Here is a 22,996-nt window from a genome sequence, read left to right on the forward strand (position 1 = left end):
GACAATAATATTGGTCTGTGAAAGATTAGCGAGCTTAAAGAATATTTAACGAAAGATTCCTCTTAAAATTGGATAATATGCCAAAAATTGGTCTATGTTTTCTAAAAAAATTGAAACTTTTTGACAAATTGCTTTGCTCATGTTGCTTTTGTTGTTTCAATTGTTATCTAGTTATTTAAATACAGAATCTGCTACTTCATTTGTTAAATTCATTTTTTGCAATACCTGGTCCGATCTTTTGAAAGTTTTTCAATACTTACAATATAATGAGGATGTTTTCTGGAAGAGAATACAAGAGTCGTAATTTCAATTTCACATATGTCAGAAGTGGATATAGTATGGAAAATATCAAATGATCCTTGCTACAACGGTGTCTGATAATGTTATAACTTCTAGCAAACAAAATACCCTTGACAGTCTTTGTAGCTTGTTCAAATTTTTAATTGCTTTATCATTTCAAACATCGCACACCTTTGCTGGTCTTTTTTTTAATTTCTTTCTTAATGATTATGCAACTTGAATGGATAACACGAGTTTAAAATGAGGAAATTTCCTTCTCAAATGATATCCAAATAAGTCTTATTGAGCCGTATTGACATCCGAATCGATTTAATAACTAAAAATTGTTATTGTTATTGTAAAAAGATTTCTACACAAAAAGCAATAGTTAATTAGCTATACATATTGAGTAGAGTATGCAAATCCATTTTTCGATTTACATTTTTATGTTGAATTTCCACAAAAATTTTAACAATAAATTACCACCGAAGTAACAGAACTCAACTGGATATGGTCGTACCGAAAACACTCATTTGCATGTAAATCGTATAATATTGGACATGTAGTATACCAATCGAATGTTGTCGAAAATGTATTTTAAATATAACTGAGAAAAAGTGAGTTGACCAATCGAAATTTGATGCTGGAGATGAAAATGATTCTGGTGAGTGATTTTATGGTCTTAAGTAGTTGGACAACAATTTATAAATGAATCGCTTTGTGCGTCACGTTAAAAGTATCAATAAATGAGAATTTTAAACTATGCCCAAGATTTTTTCTGCTAATTATCTTCAATATTTGAAGATTTCTAAACCAAAAAATTTCTGTATCTTAGAGTCGACCTTCGATTACAAAAATTTGTGAAATACATGCGATCGATTGTGTATCATATAAATATGTCCCAAAAAGGACAGACGTTAATTGAAGCTTCGAATTTATGTTATTGTTATTAGATTTCTATTTTTTTTTTCGTTTCATCTTCACGTAATCCAAAATAAATTAAGAATGAGAAAAAAAATCAAAATTTTTGGTCAAAATCATCATCTCTATGTAAGACGGGACTTTTCCAAAACCGACGCTTATCATTATTGAGCATAGGCGTTTAATTGTTCGATGAAATGTGCAAACACAATTTTTGTAAATTTAATTTATGATAATGGGAACTGTTTATTTTCGTTTCGTTTCTTAATCAAATTCATAATTACCTTGGAAATTTTACTTTTAATAATGCACTCTAGTGGTAAGTCCAAGCCAAATTAAGCATTTTGATTCAATGAAGGTGGCTGATTATGATGATCGTGCCAATAAATAATTCGATCCGAAAATTCAAAATTGTTTCCAATCAATTTCATGAACATTGTTGCTGTGTTTGGTATAATCAAAGCTATAACATTTGAATCTAAATGTACTTCTGACAAAACTGAAGCTTTTCGATAAAAAAAAAAGTTTTCGTTTTGGTGCATAACAACACCAAAACTTTAAGCAATCTTTCACCTAATGAAAAACCTGTGTAGGATAGTGGTTTCGAAATTTAATTAATATTTTAAGGTGCGAGAAGTACATAAATACTCTCCGAAATGTTAGAGCAGTCTTTTTGTCGATTCATCGGAGTCTTTAAGTTTTAGTTCCTTAAGGCTAAGCTGCGATTAGGAAAATATGGGAAAATGTTTTCACAAAAATAGGCACTGGTTCGCATACAATTTGTGTGTGATCAGTGGTAAATCAGCTAACCCAAACGAAGACACTGTCATTAACTGTAATTGTTTTGGCTCACATGTTTCTACTACTGCTGTTAAAAAAATTCTAGAGAGATGAAATATTGTTAATTCCAATGGCCTCACTGTCTGAAATTGTGTGCCACCAATTACATATTTTTGAAGTATTTTCTCTTGATAGTTACCTTTTTATATGGCAATTCTTTTTCCTCAAAAGGTGTGACCCCAATTGCCCCTCAACTTAATTCAAAGTCATAATTCCGAAGAGTTCAGAAAATATATGGAAATATTATGTACTAAATGTTAGGTACTTGAAAGACGACTTGTGACTTTACCTTACGTAAGACTAATTAAAGTCGATTTTAATTTGTACTACAAATTTTGTAGCCTATGTTTTGCAGTAGTTAAAAAAATATATCCGAACAACTGTAAGTAATGTGGTGGGCAGTTCAACCTATTAAGAAAAAACCATAATTAAATCTATTACTTCACTTGTTTGATAGTGTGGTGTTATCTAGTGTTTGGTACAGAATCTCTTTAACTTTAATTATAATATATATACAAGAGAAAACTTCGCATGATTAACCGATTATTTACATCATTGTTTTCAATAGTATATGAGCAAACCATTTTTAAATGGTACAATACATGCAGCACATTATTTTGATACTGATTTTTCGCAATTCCGGATCATAATCATCACCTTTCCATGCATCCATTTAATGTCGTTTTGAAGGTATTTATTTCACTGTATTCTCGGACACAGTGAAATACGACCTTTTTTTGCGCACGCAATGAAATTAGAACTTTTTTGCGCCTGAAGACTAAAATTCGACGGATTTCGACAAGCAAACTATGATCGAAAAGTTCAATGTTTCTGTACTTCTCAGTAAGGTTTTTGCGGCAAAGAAAGTTCGAAGGCGCTATCTCTGGCCTAAAATGAATTTTCATATATATTTTTCTGGTCGCGATCGAGCGTGCATGCTTTGCTGTTGCAATGACTGTAGAGTGATTTCTTTGTTAATGTTGTTGTGGTTTCGTCTCATTTCAGTTTTCAAGCGCAAAAATCGTCGTTTGTGACTCCTTAATAAAAGTGAACTTTTCGGTACACCTTACGACTATACCGAAAAATTCAACTTTTCATCACTCGTAACAAAATGTACTATTTTTCGCACCCTACAGATTACTGAAAAAAAAAGATTACGTCTGACACGTATAAAGTGTGGTAAGGAAGTTATACACCAGACACATATGCGTACTTACACACGAGACGTATTTCCATACATAGTCATTGTATAATATACGATGGCTAAGGTAAGAAACATGCCACTCGTATTTTATACAAGACGTTAGCACACATACGTGTCTGGTGTATAACTTCCTTACCACACTTTATACGTGTCAAACGTAATCTTTTTTTCTCAGTGTAAGACTAAATTTTTATAAATAAAAATCTTGCATTGACCAGAATTCAAACCCTCGACACCAAAACTTTTCTGAATACAAAGCAGCGACTGTAGCCATTCGGCTGACTGATTGCTTAGTTATGCACCGATGCTTTGCTGAAAAGCATACATTTGGGCGTTTTTTTGAATGCTGAATTTTAGTTTACTTTTAAAATGATATCTTTCCACCAGAATCCTTTTTCAAACATATAGAACAGCAATATCGATCACGGATGTGTTAGCGTTCAACAGAACATAGATATTGTTGTAGTTGCAGCAGTTTTAGTGTGCTGAATGGCCACAGATTTTGTGCGAATCGTACGGACGCCAAGTTTTCTTATTGTAGTCTGGAGTAAACGGAACAATTTTCAGTACTTCATCTTTGCGCTTTGTTTTCTGATGAAATAACTTCACTCTGGTAAATAGCCTTGTAATGTCATAACAGGAAATTGTTTTGTTAATATTGTGACTATCTGGAGCCTTTTTCACCCCGTGTCACTACACCCACTACAAGGCAAATCGTTGAATGAAAAAGTTGTTTATCAAACTGTCAATTTCCTTTATTTATACCAATAACATCAAAAAATCATAACTGTCGATTATCAAAGTCTATCCAATAATCAACTAATTTTAAAAATTGCAAATTTTTTGTTCAAAATCAATTATTACTTAAGTAAAAAAAGCTTATAAGACGTAAAAGTAAAATTCCTTACTCAGATTATTAAACATTACAAAGTACTATTATATGGCGTTGAAAGTGGTTTAATTACGAAAAACAAAAAAAAAGAGAACTGAGAATAACAAAAACATAAAAAAGAGGGAAACAATTACAAATTACAATAAATAAAACGAAAATTATGGTTTTAAAATTTCTGTACGCTTTCCAAGACACAAATTTTTACTTGTATCTATCTTTGGTCAAATAGTGATCATCCGGAATGTTTTCCAATGCTTCACGGCCAGCTTCCGTAAGACAATCAATAACTGGTCGATTAGTGTCAACGGCTCGGATGAGTCCAGTTTTCACAGCATCCGATGTCATTGTTTGTAAATTGGTAGCAATGCCTAGAGCAGCAAATACTCGAATGAATGCGGTTGAGCAGCCGGTACCTGGAATTGATTAAAACAGAAATCAGAGTTCGAGCAAAAAAAAATCGGTTTAACGAGGGGTGACATACTCGGGTATGGAATGAAGTTAATAACAATGGAAGCAACCTCTGGGGTGTCTTACATACTCATGATCACAGCTTTGTTTTGACATTATGCAGAGACATTTGAGTCGGTTTTTCACACAGGCACAAAAAATAAATTCAATCGGTAGAAATTTCATGATTGTTTCGATCTTCTGAAGTTTTCTCGAATTTTCGCGAACTTTCTTCAAATTAATTGAAACCGAGACAATTCACAAAAATTTGAAAAAACGTTTACTTGAAAGTACTGTTCAAAAACACCACCTCTCGTCAGGTCTGGCCGTGGCGACAGTAGCAAGATAATAATCGACCTCTAGGAATCAACTTAGAACAGTTAAGTCATACCTTTTTGCATGTGCACATAAAGCGAATCATAAACAAAATGAAAGTAAGCTTTCATATTGTTTCATCGCTGAACATTCAATAACATGCGGGATTCTGTTGAAGCTATTCTGAAGAAACGCAAAAACTGTTAAGCTTTGAGAAAGCTTGTGAATCATAATAGCGACTAATAATATTATCGACAAATTAAAACGACGACAAAATATCTTGGAAATTCTGGTATATTGATTAGTTCTGTTTAGTCGATTTTACAGTGAGTTACCCCTCGCTTTTTTAAGAAATAAAGGATAAAAGAAATCGATTTGGGAAAACAACTTAGATGATAGAAAAAACTTAATTTTGCTTAGACTAACCAATTAAAGTACATGACATTGTCGATAAAGAAATATTTTTTCTTCATGTGTTAAAAAAGTGTGCAGAAACACATACACACACATAGTGTTTACGATCAGCAAACAAACAGATTCAAATTTTTATTAATTTCGACATACACCTTCTATTCCATTATATCGTCTAGTGTTTTGTTGTTGTTGTTTTTTTTTCTAATTTTTTTTCCGTTTGATGTTTGATGTAATTTCATTTACGCTGTAACAATTATATGTATATTATGTGAAAACGAGTTTTCGGATAAATCGTTTTAGACGAAAATGATTGATGTTGGCTTGTCGAGAGGCCACAAAAAAAGCCTAAGATATACCCAGAGCAAAAAAAAAACACTCGGATTTGCTTCAGGCATTGAAATTTGGAAGTGAAGTGGTGTGACAGTTAAAGAGTGTTGTTTAAATGACCAACTTTTGTAGAAAATTTTATTTAAAAAAAATGGCTTAAGTAATCAGTTCGTGTAGTCATGACTGTGTTAGTCATACAAACATGCATACATTAAAAACGCTTTATTGCTAAATTTGAATAATTTTTATAAAAAATGCATCACATTTTTTTACACTGACCTTGTTGATGAAATGGTTCTTTGTCAACGAAAAGAAAAACATTTTTTATTATACTTAGGGAAAATGAAGGCGAAAATGTAACTTAATTTTCAATATATTTCAGACACCTTTCACAAACGCCAAATATATAATCATTACTTCTGTCACTTTATTTGTTTCAACTATTTTCTAATATATATCTGATAAAAAAATCTTTTACTTCATTAGTTTCAGCCACACACTGAGAAAAAGTCACTAAACTCTCGATTCAAATTTCCCTATGTTGTACCCCAACTTTAATACAACATCTCATACTGTAAAATTTGAGATGTACATGCCATAATATGTAACAGACAGGTACTACAGGTACATGCAGTAATAAGATACAGTACAAATTCGATAGGTATGCCAGCTCCAAATATATTCAACAACACACAGATTTTCTTTTGTTTTTGAGTGGATTTCGCTACATGATAGATTAGATGAAGATGACTGGCCGATTGTAATACCTAAGTGCCTAATTTATATTGAAATGATCGACTTTCAAAATGTACAAAATTGACTTGAGTTGCACTTTCCCTTTTTAAAGAACGCATGTGGATGGAACAGGCATTGTCTTAGGCTGTAAAATGTGTGAATGCACAGCAGACAGACGCTTTCATATAGAGATGCAGTCGAAGCAGAGGATAAGAACGCTATTTGATGAATTATCTGGTGCATGTAAAATTCATCAAATTCAGAACTTTGCCAATTTATACGGGAAATTTCATGGGTTTCGTAGAGCTCTTTTGACTCCTCAATTTTTAGTGTAAATTTGAGTGAAAAAGAAAAAAAGTTGAATAATTGGTATTAACAGGAAATATCACTCATGTAAAGGATAAACAATCATCTGTGATTGTGTCACCCTCACACGTAATGCAAATGATATTGTATCATTGGCACAACAACATTTTTGTTTAATTCACCAGACAACAATTTCTTCATCTGCTAGCGCGAAAAACAGATACATAAAGTAGACTTTATGTCGAGTAGGAAACAACAAGAGCGAATGGTGGGACAGACTGCATTCGCCATTGGAGCGAATGTAGGGAAATAGGAGCGAATGAGTGGAATGAACGAATCCAAATTATGAGGGAATGACAGGAAAATGTTGTCCAGTGAAGGCAAAATATGAGCGAATGAATGGAGCGAACGACGGAAAAATATGAGCGAATGGCATTCGAATGGCAATCGCACTGCATATGAGATATCAATGAAAAGCTTAGACAATGTATGTTACGACTAGCATCTTAGGTTCACATTAAGCGTCATCAGTACCAGCCCAGGCCTGTCTAAAGTTCACACAGATTTTGAAAAAAAATTCTTGCAAATTTTTGCAAACATATATCAATGAATCTAATCAAACTAGGCATGACCCGAAAGTACTTAAGCTCAGCTTTCCAACGAGCCCACTCTCACTTGGAATGATCATTTATAACGGCCAAAAAATTCTGATAAAAAACACTATTTTTCCAACTTCGGAGATCTTCCACCAGCAACCAGGTGTGGCTCGAGACTGTGTGAGGCCTGTTTTGAGGTCTACTGGGAAAGACCTTTCAAACCATGTATATATCCATCCCAGATGAAATGGGTCCGATTTTGATAGGTGGATTTTCAAAAGAATCCCTCATGGGTCTCTTAATTCATTCTTAGTTTTCATTTAGTTTTGTGTGGTTCACGAGCGGAACTCTTCCCTGGCTGAATTAGTTTAGTCGTGATAAAGGCGCAGCTCTTTTAGTCCTCTTTTTTATATTTCGTACTTCTATTAATCCCTCTACAGCTGAAGGTATTTATACAATACCGCAACTTGAACGAGAAAAGAAACAGACCCCCGACTAACAAACGGAAAAAATCGAGCGTCTTAGTCATTTATACCGCTTCGTTTAACGATGAACCTGTATCAAATTTGACTCACGATTCGATAAGAAAACCGCGCCGCATAAATTATTATTATCGATCCAGACAGAATAACAGATCGCTCAGCAGTGGACGAAATTCATTCACGAAAGAGGCGAAAGTGTTGTGATGTGAATTCACAATGATTATGTTTCCATTCATTCAACAAATAGAGATAACCTCTTTACATAAAAAGAATACATAATAGCCAAACGGACTCCATCGAAACAACGTTTGGGTGTTGTAACAGTCAATGATATTTATATTATTGTTTACGTCGCAGTATTGGAGACAAATTGCTTCGCTATTGTTGAATAGGCTATTTCGTAAACAGTAAACTGATGTGGTATCTTATGATTTTTGTTAACTAGAGCTTTCTACGGTGAAGCTTTCGACTTATATTAATCTGAGACCACGCTGCCAATCTAAAGATCGTATTCCTGTTGTTAGCTTTAACTTCAACTATACAAATTCAGTCGAAATAGGTTGAATAAGATTTCATTTGCTCAGTCAGTCTGTGCTGTTCTCAATGTTATGTCCAGATTGTAACTGTAAGACATCTACTTCATGTAACAGACGAAAAAATTTTGATTGGGATTTGTAACCTGTTGTATGGGATGACGGAAAGTACTGCGGAATCGGGCTTACTACAATAGAACAGTTTAGCTCTTATAATATGTGAATTAACACATAGTCGTCATTTTGCTTGAATACTATAATTTTTACCCCAATTTTGATTTTCTACGATGTGCAATTGCACTAGGGCTACCCGTTCCAGCCCTTGTAGCGCTAGACAACAAAAGTCACACAACAAACGTTATTCGAGTCGGGTTATAAAACAATTTGGCAAAGGTTTCAAGCCTCGGCACTATGAGGGGTTCAAAGTGCCGTGGATTACTGGTCTATGAAACTAATGTGCTAAAAATTTCGAACTCATTAAAATAAGAATTTCAAACGACACCGTAATGTAGCACATAATTTAGACCTGAAAACCCTATAGTCTCACTCTGCCTGCATAGGTATGTGAATTACATTCTTCGGCAAATGTTCGTTTGTTTATAATGCGCTATATACTTTCTTACTTTGAAATAAGCCTCACGCAGAACAATAATCGATTCAATAGAATGCAAATGTTATTGAGCATCAGCACTTTTCATTGTCAATAATGCAACGTTGCGAGCAGAACGTTCTGAGGTCATTTTACTACTTACATCAATTTTCATAATTTCATTATTACCAGATTACCCTTGATTGCATCAGTTGCTAGTGACGTAGACTATGCAAAAGTTAAATTAATTTTCTTATGACGAACAAAACAACGGCCATATTTTTTAAAATTGGAACTTTCTGCCTGCCTCCGCTATCAACATTTTTTAAAGGGCGGAAACGGATTGTTTTATGCACCCCCGAAACTTCGGTTCGCTCATGGTAAATTTTCAAAATCTGAGTTTCTATGGCGAACGAATAAAATTTGCTGCAGACGATAGAGCCTGAAAAGCTGTTTAACAAATCCGTTTCCGCCCCGTTCAAAATGTTCCTAGCGGAAATCGTCGTAAAATATGCGTTTAAAAATGCAGACCTCCGCCTCTTGCAATTGTGCTGCATGGCCGGTTAACTGCGATCAAATTTTCAACAGTTTGGCGAAATAGAGGAAGGACCAATATAAAGCATGAAGCTGCGATTCTTTCTTGAATCTAGAGTTTTGAGTCTTAAATCTTGTTCCTCAACAGATCGGTATTGACGGAAAATACCCTTAACAATTTCATTAAGCAGTAGCAATCAATTAACAAAATTCCTAGCTCGATTGACAACATGTGAAAATAATGTTAAAAGTGTAGGAAGAAATCGAGAGACGAAGAGCGAAACTAACTGAGACGCACAATTTTTTCATAGAAATACTTACCGTAAGATCCGAACTCCCCAGTTTGATAATCCCATGGTAGTAGATAATGGTATTGTGGCCAATTTGTCTTAGTAACCAGAAATATCATATTTGAATCGGATGGCTTGTATCTCTTATCCAGTCCCCAGATAAAATGAGATGAATTGACAAGCCATGCTACATTCAGTACAATCAGGTAGCGCAATGAAAATGCTACAAATATAGCAGCTTGAACAGAGTCACCCCAATACTCAAGTGGTGCGTTAATTGGTAACAATACGAAGAACACGAAGTACAGTATCCAGTAGAATCTAAAAACGAGTGTACGATTAGATAATGAAAAAAAGAATCAACGATAGCCACGGAATACCAACCTTTTCTGGAACATGACCACCTTATCTTCTTCCAAATCCGACATGTTGATGCGACTTAGCATATCTTCTTGGTGCGGACTTAAACTTCTGATTTGTGTGAAAACATGAGCATCGAGAAACTCTTTCTCGCTGTAATATGGATCGTTGGGTGTTCGAAATGTTTGATGGTGTAATCGGTGCTTCTTCACCCAATCGTATATTGAACCCTAAAAATAAAATCGAAAGTGTTATTCAATACATCGAAAGACGAAAAACGAATATATTCGAAAAGCTTTTCGGTGGTTCATGTTATTGCTAAAAGAGCGCACCTGCGGCATTGATTGAATGCTTTTTTTTTTGTCAAGTCTTTCGCTATATCATATTTTGTTGACTCTGGGTATTGTGTGTGTCAGTTGTGAATACAATATTTGAATTTCATAAATAAGGCCGACACACACGCGTCAGATAACGAACAACGAGATATGTATCCATTTTTTTTGTCTTTCAAACTTTCAGAGAGAAATAGTTCAACCTACACATTTACTTATTGGCTCTGTAAAAGGCATTCAATGTTTCTTTTCTGTTATTATTTTGGAGTTACGGAACAGATAATACATATTTCATCGCAGTGCGTAAGATGATTGGAAAGTATTTCACTTTGTGGCTACAATAGTAATAACGTTATGTTGAACGTTGAATATGCGTGGAATTTATACGTAAAAACCAACGAACAGCGAATTTCGAGTTTTTGCCGGGTAGATAAGACCTTCGCCATATTTTGGGTTTATTTCTAGGAAAAATTTTCCAGGGTTGATCTGATGCTAGATTGTTGTTGTAGTCTATGATCTATATTTACATTTTTGGATTAAGAAGACTGACGGTTCTACTTCCCTCTCCCGCCGACTAAACAAGACAGAGTTTTACTGTAAGGTCTGAAAAGTAGAAAACATTTTCATACCGATAATCCGCCCATTTTATTTAAATTTCGTTCAGCCCCACCGTGACAGAAATCGAACCCATTTTCCAGAGGAGTCCATACGTAGCCAGTGGCTGCTGAACGAAAACCGAAAAAGAACATGGAAGTCAGTGGAAGCTCAGGTTAGTTCTTGAAAAATTTATCTACATAGGTGCAGGGCTTGTTATTGAAAATTGTATTAACTGAAATTACCGTGTCAAATGGAGAAAAATGTAGACCACGACCAGATCTACATTTTTCTCCATTTGGCTTCATGGTGAAAAATCGATTTAAAGAATGTATTGGTCAGAAATATGTCAGTAAGTTTTATGATTCCGGTAATTTCAGTTAATAAAATTTGCAATAATAAGCCCTGCACCTATTAAGTTAAATTTTTCAAGAACTAACCTGAGCTTCCATTGACTTCCATGTTCTTTTTCGGTTTTCGTTCAGCAGCCACTGGCTACGTATGGACCGAAAAAGACTTTTAGCTAAGTTTCAATAAATTTGGGTAAATATCGGTAATTACAGTAAATAAAATTGTCAATAATTTGCCCTGCATCTGTGAACTTCTGCAACTTCCTCATCATTCTTTTAAATTCTGACATTACCAGCTACAACCAGGTAACACTAATACTACCAGCTTTAGCTTCATTGTGGTACCAAAAGAAACGATTACTACAAAACACAAATATGACACTCAGTCATTCTACTTGAAGAACCGTGAAAGGGATCAAAAATTGTATTCTACAGCGATGACAGTAGCGGCTTTTTTCGGAATCGCTCTTTACATTTAATTTGAAAATCAGCCTCAAAAGGATCCCTAATTGAACTTTGTTTTTCGGTAAAATAGGGTTTTTCGAATGATTTTCTTAATTACATGATGATGTCGATACCCTCGACACAAATTCCTCAGTTAATAAAATAGTGATTAGTCATAAATTCTGTCATCTTTAAAGGGATACGATGAAAATTGAGACGAAAAATATGAAAATCTCGAAAAATTACGACAGGTTTTATGAACGGTCCCCCACACTTATATGATACTGCATTGAGTGCGGCTCTATCCGTTTACAAATTCTACCTAAAAGCTTAACCTACCACCTGATCTTCGTTGATAATAGAGAAATCGCGCTAAAAATCGATTTAATTTCTTAATTTGTTGTTTATATTCGAATCAATTATTACATACAAACATGTATGTTCGTACGTATATGTGTATTGAAAGAGGAATTGGTAAAGTAAATAAATTAATTAACAACAAGTAGTCAGACGGGCTTTTGAAAACAATGATTGTTCAATGGAATGCATGACTTTTGTTAGTGATCTTCGAAAAAAAAAAAAATAAACAAAACATGTTGTTTATCTGATGTCTGCAACACATCAAAACATATCGTTGAACAATTTACGATAGGTCAATTAGAACAACAACGAACTTTTTTGTGCAGAACAAGTGAATATCTAGAGTTGTTGTTCTAATAAAAACAGGAATACTGTTGTGTGTAAATCAGGTTTTTCTAGAGTCAATTTGGAAGTTCCGATAGTAGATCACCTTGATCTATAGCTTATTTGACAGAAAAATAATTTTAGAAAATTATGTCGTAATAAGCTGAATAAGTAGTGGACTTCTTGGACTAAGTGGAGTAAATGCTTGCACTAAATCAACAAAATATTACGAGAACGAGATTAAATAAATTAAATGTAAGTACTAAATCGAACAGTACATCACGCATCTACTCCCTACGAAGTCCTTTTTGGAAAAGTTGAATGATCGTATACATGCATTGACATTGAAGTAATCACTAATCACTTCATCCACAAATTTGCTACAAGTTTACTTTAACCTACGGTCGAAAGTGGCTTATTACACACCTTATGGAAAACAAGATTGCGTTAAACTCAATCTGATAAAAATAAAAAGTCTCGTTTTTGTGTGTTTATTGACCGTCTTCGCCTCAGATCAACAAAATTCACACGAAAACTCTACTTTTCATCTTTTTATCCCTTGTTATGTAAATAACTATTAAACGTTCATTTCTCCGAAACATAATGACTAATTAGTGGCTGATTTGAATCAACATTATGTTATTACAAATGAGCAAGGGCGAGCAAGGGCATGCAAGGATGATCAAATCTGCTACTTCAATTGTTTAAACTCATTTTAAATTTTTGTGACAGAATTTGTTACTTCGTTTGCATACATTTCATTATAAATAAGAGCCACAGATAGAAATCATCGTTTATTTTGGTCTTCATTGTCGATACCAGATGACTTAATTGATTTGAATATATGCTAGCGTTAAATCAATTAATCAATTTCAACATTGTCTTTTTGTCCTATGATTTTACACGACCGAACGGGACAGATTAATTTGAATTAATCATAACCATGAAGATGTAATTTCGACTTAAACTTTATCTTAGATTCTTTACCTCAACAGGATATCGTTTGAATTGGTTGTAACTGTCGACTGAATGAAATTGGTAGTTTTGATACAAACCAATCCGGTTCAAGTCTGATTTCATCGATCGTTGATCAATATAAAATTGACAAACGACAAAAATGTTTGTATACAGTCAGTTGAGCTTCTTGCCACTACAAGGCGTACTGAATTCTACCCATTAAAAGAGTCAGTAAGGAAAAATTTTAATTACCGAAAATTCTTTCGAAAACCAAAATTTCGTTGGGATGTCTTTGCCATGCAATCTACTTAGAATTGCAAATACAAAAAAAAATAATAATTGTAAAATGCAAGCTGCTTGCTTCATTAGACTCGGCCTTTTATTGTAATTCGACCAACTAATTAATAAATTTCACATTCTTATAATACAAATCTAATCGGAAATGACGAATCAGAAAAGAAAACGATTTTTAAATAACCTGTGGGTTATGTAGAATTCAAATATAATGAAATTTTCGTACGAATTTTGATTACCTATTCCTCAAGTCAAAGTTCAATTAACATAATATTGAATATAACAAACGTGCGGCAGTAGTAATATAAATCGCATATACTCATACCTATGTGTCACGGTGCGTACAATCAATATAAAAATCAATTTATGGTCTTTTATATACTCGACAAAATACTTTTTCGCTGAACGTATTGAAAAAAGTGAATGGCTCATTTAAGAGAAAAGCACAGTGAATTCACAGCTTGTTCTCTTTTTAGATTTATTGGAACGCTGCGGCTTATCGCACCACTTTGAATGTTAAACAAGGATTTGAAGGATTACACACCTGAATTGATACTTTTTACCTTTTCCAAGGTCATGAAAAAAGATGAAATTAGAACAACTATTACGTTGTCTTCTATAGATTAGACATACGAGGCATGTCGGGTAGACCGGATAGAAGTCAAGTACAGTGCTAACAATGTACATTAATATTGATTGCTTCCATTCGAAACACGAAAATGGTATAGTCATAGCGTAATTGTCTAGTCTACGCGGTTGGCATGTACACTAAATAAAACAATTTTCAATTACCTGACCAGCCATAGTTTGGCTCAGCATTAAAACTATTTTTAAGAATGTATTAGCTGTATAGGCATGATGTGCCCACAATCGATGAGCACCGCATGTAACACCCAATATTCCAACTAATGTCAGGAACGATGTAAATATCACAGTTGTGAAGCATGTGTTTGTGAACAGCACGATAATGCCGTACAGACCAAGAATGTTTAAATGTATGTAGAAGAGAACCGATGGCCAACTGGAATCTCGTTTTGTACTAAGCTTGGCTACATCAGCGGTTGAATTTTGATCATCGGTGGGCTGGGATTCGGATTCTTCTGTTTCCTTTGCAGGCATTTTCGGATAAAACTTGAAACGAAAAAAGAAGAAGAAAGAAAATTAAAATTATTATTTTTTTTAATTAACACACTGCGGTTGATGATTAAGCGGAATATTGTTAATTAAATGATTTTGCAGATTTTGTTTTTTTTTTGTATGAGGAAATCGTAACATGATTGTGAACAGATGTTTACGATAGTATGAAGAGGTATATGATATAACAATTGACTTTATATAAATATAAATAAATAAATAAAAACTTTAAATAAATTTCAAAGTCAAGTTTATGGAACAGATTCGAGAACGTTAAACGAATTATTTCTTATTGTTGCGTCACATTTGATTTTTTTTTCTTCAATGTTCGTCAAGCAAACTAATTCAACGTGTGCCAATCAAAATTTGAGTTTGGTTTCATTTCGTTTTTTTAAAGTATTCGATGGGAAAACCAGTTCGACTATTATGCAGGGCCTATTTGATTTTCGAAATTCAATTCCTTTTATAACTGTAATGATTGGAAAAATCTTTAACCCAGGGACTGTTTTTGAGAAATTAGTTTCTCATATTTACTTGAATGTTCCCACATTTTCGTAGATTGTTGAATATTTTCTCAAAAAACTGTTTTGGGAAAGTTTCGAAAAATAAATGAAGGAAAATGTTAGGAAATTCAGGAAAATGCATGAAAATTCAGGAAAATATGGGAAAATGTTTTTAGAAAAATAGTCCCTGGGTTATAAAGATCATTACAGTCATAAAACGAGGCAAGAAACACTGATAAAAATGTCATACGCGTAGGAAGCAAAACATACTTGCTGCAAGTAATAATTAGAGTGATCCTCGGTTGATCCTTCTTTGAGCTATACTTTAGTCGCGTAGACTATCTACGACTCAGGCTCGTCACATAGAAATTCTCAGATTCTCACCTTCTTATTCCGGAATGTTGTCACAGATTTATACGTACATGGTAGAAGTGAGCTATGTATACTTCCAGTATAAAATGTATTAAATATATAAACTTGAATATAAAGAGATTCTAACGTGCAACGACGTAATGAACAATATCAGACTAATGAACAAATTGAAATTGCAAATAATTTACCCTGCCGTTGAGACGCACGAAAAGAAATACCAACTTCGAAAATCATTGGTAGGAATAAACACACGATGTACGCTGTACACCTTTAGCACTGGTGCTTCCGATTTCCATTCATAAAAAAATAATTTCGTTTTACTCTCTCACAATGAATTCACTACGATCTCTGTATGATGATTTGTTTGTTTATCTAATGTATTGGATATATGTGTGATGGAATGCAAACTCTTGTGATGGCACTGTTAGCCTATAGCTTGTCAACTACAGTCTCCATTTATATTTTAATATGACGGATACGATAAAATCGAATGATTTTCGGTGTAAATCAAAACAAAAATGTTGGTGGGTTCATTCAACGGTTTTGATGTCAACTATGGGTAAAATAAATAAGAAGCGGAACATATTTATATGTCTGATCGCAGGGCCTATTCCAGATGAATGTAAATTCTTGAAAAATACTTTCGTTGTCGTAGCAGTTAACATTATGCAATAATAAGTTATGAAGTTAATTCGTTGGCTCAAGAAACTTCGAAGACAATAGTCTTACAACCAGCTTAGCTACGGTTAAATAGATAAGTTTCTGTTGAGGAAGGTACTAGTCACAGTGTAGTGGAAGAGAAAATAAACAACACAATCAATTGAAAAGAATCTGTAAAAGCAATGTAGATTTCTTTGATATCGTGTTTAAGTAATTAGCAGAACCGTACGTGACCAGTTCTGTTGCCAGGAAGCATAAACAAATCTGTTCAAATTAGTGGCTGAAAAAGCCAATCTAAATTTTACTTCCTTAAAATAAGCACTGACCTGATGTGAAAAAAAAACATGTGAGCTAACCAAGGTGGCAATATTAATTTTTGTCTGTGATGATAACATTGTTGGTGCAACGAATTTTGGATAGTTTAGTAAATCGAAAATCTTGTATTTTTTGCTGGAGAATCTTGCAGATTCAAAGTCCTGTTTTGGCCATTTTTTGTACTCTTGGCCATTGCATATATACTCAAAATCACCATACGTATAATATGATAAAGAATCATTACCATTGACAATGGAAACATCTTTGTCGTTAATTGTTAATATTTTGGAGATTATGGATGCGCATAAGGAGAAGTTGGATATTTTTATGTCATTAAAGAAGTTAATTAGAAGACACAAATAGAATAAAACGTAAGTGCATGTGAACTCTGTATGCATACATCGGAAAACTACATCATATAGCGACACAACAATTTAACGTTGATAAATTTAGCACAAAAACATGTTCGTAGATGTTAAGTATTATAAAACGCTGTTTGTCTACCTATTGTTCACTGATATGTCGTGTTTACATTAATTATGGGATTTTCGATTATTCATTACGTTTTTAGTAAGAATTTTGTTGAAATTGAAATTTTTATTACATCCATTTATGTTTAAACACATCGATTACTGGAAATTGTTATTAATCATTATTATACAACCACAACAATATACGTTTAGTAACATCGAAGGTATGTAATGTACAGACTTGCAGTTGTAACACCACGAGTGCTAATTGTTTCTTAGCTGGTGAAATACTGTCGATTAACTGAGTTTTGAAACAAGTAAAAGCGTATCCTACACGAAGGTTGTTACTCAACGGCGAACAATTTTTTTTCAGGAGATGCTACAGTCCGATAAACTTTCCCATGTGCAGAATTATAGCAGCCAAATAGCAACATTATGTCGAATTAAAATCAGAGATTCGTCAAACGGCGAAACCATTTCTCTAGAACTACATCTGGTTGGGGTGTTTTCAGAAACCTTTCACCCAGTTGATGGCCAATTTTATTCAGTGTGACATAAGACGATTTGATTTGATTTGAATTCTACAGTTTTGTTTGTTCCACCTCGTTCCACATGTTGTCAACAAAAGAAACGTTAATAGAAACGTAAATATAGTCAATACTCTCACTCGTACATGTGGAGTGTGTGGAAGAAATATAAAGAGAGTAGATACTCTTATGCGATTATGTGTGGAACGATAAAATGAAGGAAAAAGGACAAATTTGATGCAAAACATATCAATCTTCATTGGGTTATGAGTCAATGTAATCAAATCATTCATGGAATTAATAGAAATAATTGGAACGATTGGTAATGTTATTAATCGAAGTCGTTATGTGGATAACCTTACAAAACAGGCTAATTATCTGCTACCGACGACATGCACAATTGATAAGCTGTGTGTTAAATTGTATAGTGACATGAATGATAAAAGTATTGAAGTGATAGATTTTGTATGACAAATGAAGTAACATATTTTACTACCAGCCCTATGCGAAAGTGGACCATTACATAGCAGTTTGTCCATCGCGAAAATGACCCATTACATTATTGACTAATTTTTTTTTCATTGTCCTAAGTTGAAATCCGCTTTCTCTTGGGACAGGTAATAAACAATAATTTGGATGCTGTTATGTTCTTCATTACTTCGGAAACAACTTTGAAATACTCACTAACTCACTATTGTGCTTTTGAGCAACATGCTATAGCAACTGTTGTTTTTCGACAAGTGTGGAGTTTGTATATCCGAGCCGAAGGCGAAAAGACAGTTACCGATGCTTGTTGCTTAAAAACACATTTGTGAGTTTACTTTGATCACAAAATGGTTTCACTGCAATAAATTCTTTCGCAGCATCCGATGTTATCTACCATAACAGACTAAGTTCCCATCGGCCTGCAGTTTCGAAGGGTTTCGCGTTGCGCATGTGTACAAGAATTTTATAGTATGCATCTGATCAGACAAAAGAATCAAATTGCAATTGATAAGAATGATTGATCGTTAATTTCCACTGACTTAATTACGTTTCACATGCAATTCAGGAAATCCATCGATCAGATAAATTTTTATTTAGTTAAACAAACACCCTGTTAGTATTATGTGTAAAAAAATAATTTTGAAAATTGAAAACACTGCACTTTTAGCCGCATTGTGCACGTTAGTTAATTAATATATCAAATTGTTACGACGAAAGTCACTTAGCCAGCAATCAAGAGGTGCTAATACAATGTAACTAGTCCATGTGGCACAAAGTGATACCGATTTTGTATATGTTCTATTCAACGGTATTGAATTATATCCGTCGTCATTAAACCAAAAAAAACTCTCTAACGCGCTTTAAACTTCTTCAGTTACAATGATTTTTTGTGTGTAATTTTTTTTTTGTTGAAATGCACACTGAAAGCCGTAGTTCAATGTTTGAATAAACAAAGCAACGACGCACAGAGCTCATTATTATTGCAAAAATCATCATGAAAACGTTTCACAAATGATACACGTACGTCGACCAGACGACACTTTCAATATTAAAGGTTTTTTCAAATATCAAAAATCAATAAAAATATATTTAATGATGAAAGGTTGGGTGTAATTGTGTATTTATGATATGCAATCAACGCGGTCTTTAATTAGAAATTTTTATTTTTATTTTTCAGTTGTTTCGATTTAGACGATAGTTTTTCTGAAATCTTACCTACAAAAATTCAAATTCAATTAAAACAAAAATCAGCCTTAGCAAGTCTTTTGCCCACGGGTTCGCCAAAATGGTTTTATGTTTTCAATTTTAATTTAAGTTTTTAATTTTAATCGAATTATTTAATCGGTCTGAGTAAACTTATTCCATTATAAAACGTTAAGTACGATAGTTTTTTTTACGAAACGAATTTATATCCCACAACAACAACGACAACGACAACGGCAGACAAACCGACTAATATGACTCTTCGATGTCAAGTAACGCGATAAATTGAAATTATTTTTTCCATTGAATGACTGTGGAACCTCGACTCTTCAAAATTAAAATTCATTTTCGAATTCAATTTTAATTCCTTTTCGGCTAGATATTTGTTGGTTTCAGAAACGAACGAATATATAGCTTATGGCGTATTGTAATATTAGTGATTGCTTATATAAACGAAAAGTCTAGCCGTGTTTGACAAAGATGAAAGCTTTTTCCGTTCATATTTCGATCGACTTCGGTTTGAAGTTTTGATTTTCGTTGATGTATTCGATTAGTGTCGAAGATCATTAAATCAATCAATATAGGTAGAATCGATACGTACAGTTGCACATAAGGTGTGTATCTAGACGGAAATGTTGTTGGTATGGGATATATCAGCATGACTACACAAAGTCTATAATGAAGTTGAATTTGAATTTTTCGGTTCTACTTTAACGAGTGCAAAGTTCACAGTTTGCATAGAACAAACGGCTAAAAATCAGAAACGTATGCGGTAGGCCGATGACCTACACTGAGACTCACATTAAGAATTTCAAATTTTCGACAATACCTAAAAAGTGACTTTGAAAAGCTTTGATTATTGCTGGATGATTCTTCTTATCGCTATTAATCCAACATGAGTTTTAAGTGTCTGTACACAATTCTCTATTGCCGGCGATCTTCCACCTCTAATTGATGTCCTTTGGTTTCTGAACATATTTTCTTCTACAGTGTCGAGTCATCCTTTCTGGAGTCTACTTCTCTTGTGGTTTCCAATCATATTCTTAGTTTCAAATATTATTTTTGCCATCGTTATCCATTCTTAGTACATGTCCTGCCGATCTTTGTCGGGATGATTTGATTTCGTCCAAGATAGTTTCGCAACCATACTTAACTCTCTGTTATTGCTTGCTTCAATTCATTTATTTCTGATAAAAAGTAGCCTTAGGCTGCGAGCGCACTTACGCCGTTTAGCACTCCGTTTACGAGTGAACAATGGAAGCTCCTCCCACTTTCCATTGTTAAAACGTAAACAGAGAGCTAAACGGTGTAAGTGCGCTCGCAGCTTAATACAGTGAAACGCGTATGCGGTAACAATTCAAAGGAGCTTTACAAACGTTGTGTCATAGCAGCTACGACTGTATGCATTTTCGAGTGTGTTAGCTTTTATGTTTCACATCCATACAAAAAGATTGGCCTCGCCGTTGTTTTCTAGAGTTTGAACCACGGGGTATTCACTCTGGCTTTGTATTTCGTTATGTCGGTTTGAGCGGGTGACAGGTGACAGATGCCCAAAGCCAATACTCTATCTAGCAAACAAACACTCGATAGAGTATTGCCAAAACGCTCTATCGAGTTCGAAAGGAGACAATCCCTTAATTATTATTTAAAGAAGCCACAAGCGATTTTCATCTATTTATGCATTTCTTATAGTTGCAATCAAGGAAGTATACCTGAACGAAAAGGAATTTACTAACTAAGAACTAAAATTACTGACGACTTCTAAATAAATTATTATTCATTTAAGACTTTCGCATTGCTGATCGGTTGAGAATCAATTGAAATTTGTTTTGTTGCTTTCGCCAATAAAAATCAAAACATTGCACTTCATGCAGGTATTTTCAGAATCTATTTTCAGTAACAACCAATCGTTACTGAGCTTACACGGAGTCTACATTTAGGCGTTGAAGTAATTTAGACGTTGTTAAGGTATATTTATCTAAACAAAACCGCGTTTCTTGACCAAAGTACCTGATTTCTAACCTGTACTGGTTCTCAAAGACTCATGAGACAAAGCAGATGAGTATTGCCCAAATCAATTATGTGCACTATAGGAGCTGTTCATATATTGCGTCACGATACTTTAATGAATTTTTGACCAAAATTTTGGTTGTGTCTTCTTTATATTTAGTTCCATTGACTCCTTTTAATTTTCTTTATGATTTCTTCTGGGTATTAGCTCACCAATGTTTTAAGCCACACTTTTCTATTTCTGGAGGTTAGGTAGAATACAAAAGAAGTATTGAATTGAAATAATTTTGTTGGTAATTTGCTATTTGACAAAAAGGTATCGAATGTTCGAGGTATCAAAGAAATTCACACCGAAAATTTATTTTTCCATTTATATTGCCAACGCGCTCTAAATCATTTGACTTTAGAGATAAACTTCCGAGCTGTTACGAATTAATTGTATGTACGACCATTCACTTATAGTGACTGTATATTGTTTGCCTACGGTGAAATAATTTGTTTGTACTGTTCAACGAATTATAGTCGTTACGCATTTCATACATTCGTTTCTTTATATCGAAATTAGAAGGGAAAATGTCTGGTTGACTATATTTGCTTGGTGAGATTCAACACCGATTTGTAGTTTACATAAACATACATAGCTATTCGCAAAAAGGGAGTTTTTTTGGCATTAGACTATTCCAGACCGCTTTCATGCTTATAAGTAATTGCATTTGTATACTGTATTTACAACATATTTAAAGCCATATCGCCCGTGCAACGATTTAGCAACAGATAACATCTGTTATTGGCAGCTATTGACAGTTAAATGAGTCGTGAACTCTGGGTCACTGTTTGCTTAAGAAGCAAAAAGTATGTTAAAATTAATGAAGTAAAAGATCTCTTGATCAATCTGAACAAGTTGCTTCGAATGAAGTAACAGATTATGTATGTTTCACATCTGTGAGAGATCTAGCAGTTAGTTTGAGCTTCGGACAGTATGGCATTATATGAACACAATTCACCGTGTGACTGAACCAAATTTAATCTGATTCGTACGAAGTACTGTGGTCTTATAGGTTTACGCATACGTTTGTAACACGTCGAATTGGACTCCCTGAGTAATAGATGCTTTAGGGTTTTTCGAAGATATCTCCAGATATTTAAAATACCGATCGACAAAAATAAGTTTATAGAAATCGGATGACCAAGTCGTGAGTTTGACCCATTGGTGTGAACCAGGTACAGGACGCCAAGCAGTTTTTGCTTTTAGGGTGGCCAAATTTGAACATATTTCGACCACTTTCGCTTTATTAGATAGGTATTGACCGTACCAATCAGGGAAAAAAAGTTTATGAAATTAGGTTTACCGGATCGTGAGCTAGGTCTCTTGGAGTGAGCTCTTACCCGGCTACTCGGCCGTACAGCGAACGTGGAGTATTTTGTCAATATATCAAGTAAATTTTTACCTAATTTCATGATTTTTTTTTGTTTGAAAGGCATTAACGAATGAAAGGCGTCCTAACAAAATGGCTGCCTGTGGCCATATTGGATTTAGTAAAATTGAAATATCTTGGGGAAAATGGTGCTAAAAGAGTTTCTGTTAACAGAGAAGTAA

At 34.0% G+C, this 22,996-nt stretch overlaps 1 protein-coding gene and 1 long non-coding RNA gene across 2 annotated transcripts; one reads left to right on the forward strand and one right to left on the reverse strand.

The window, feature by feature from the left end:
- The first annotated feature begins 2,971 nt into the window (after nucleotides 1–2,971).
- Nucleotides 2,972–20,960, forward strand: LOC119068356. Its single transcript, XR_005086144.1, has 3 exons — nucleotides 2,972–3,033; nucleotides 6,226–6,227; nucleotides 20,946–20,960. It is a non-coding gene; the product is annotated as an uncharacterized LOC119068356 (long non-coding RNA).
- Nucleotides 3,978–19,679, reverse strand: LOC119068355 (acyl-CoA desaturase). The gene is made up of 5 exons (XM_037171923.1): nucleotides 19,402–19,679; nucleotides 14,512–14,850; nucleotides 10,089–10,294; nucleotides 9,736–10,025; nucleotides 3,978–4,549 (listed from the first exon to the last, which is right to left on the reverse strand). Exons 2-5 carry the CDS (start codon nucleotides 14,836–14,838, stop codon nucleotides 4,338–4,340), a joined length of 1,035 nt encoding a protein of 344 aa, XP_037027818.1. The 5' UTR covers nucleotides 14,839–14,850; nucleotides 19,402–19,679; the 3' UTR covers nucleotides 3,978–4,337.
- Nucleotides 20,961–22,996: the final 2,036 nt, after the last annotated feature.

Source organism: Bradysia coprophila, assembly GCF_014529535.1.
Source record: "Bradysia coprophila strain Holo2 chromosome X unlocalized genomic scaffold, BU_Bcop_v1 contig_173, whole genome shotgun sequence".
Classification (NCBI taxonomy): Eukaryota; Metazoa; Arthropoda; class Insecta; order Diptera; family Sciaridae; genus Bradysia; species Bradysia coprophila.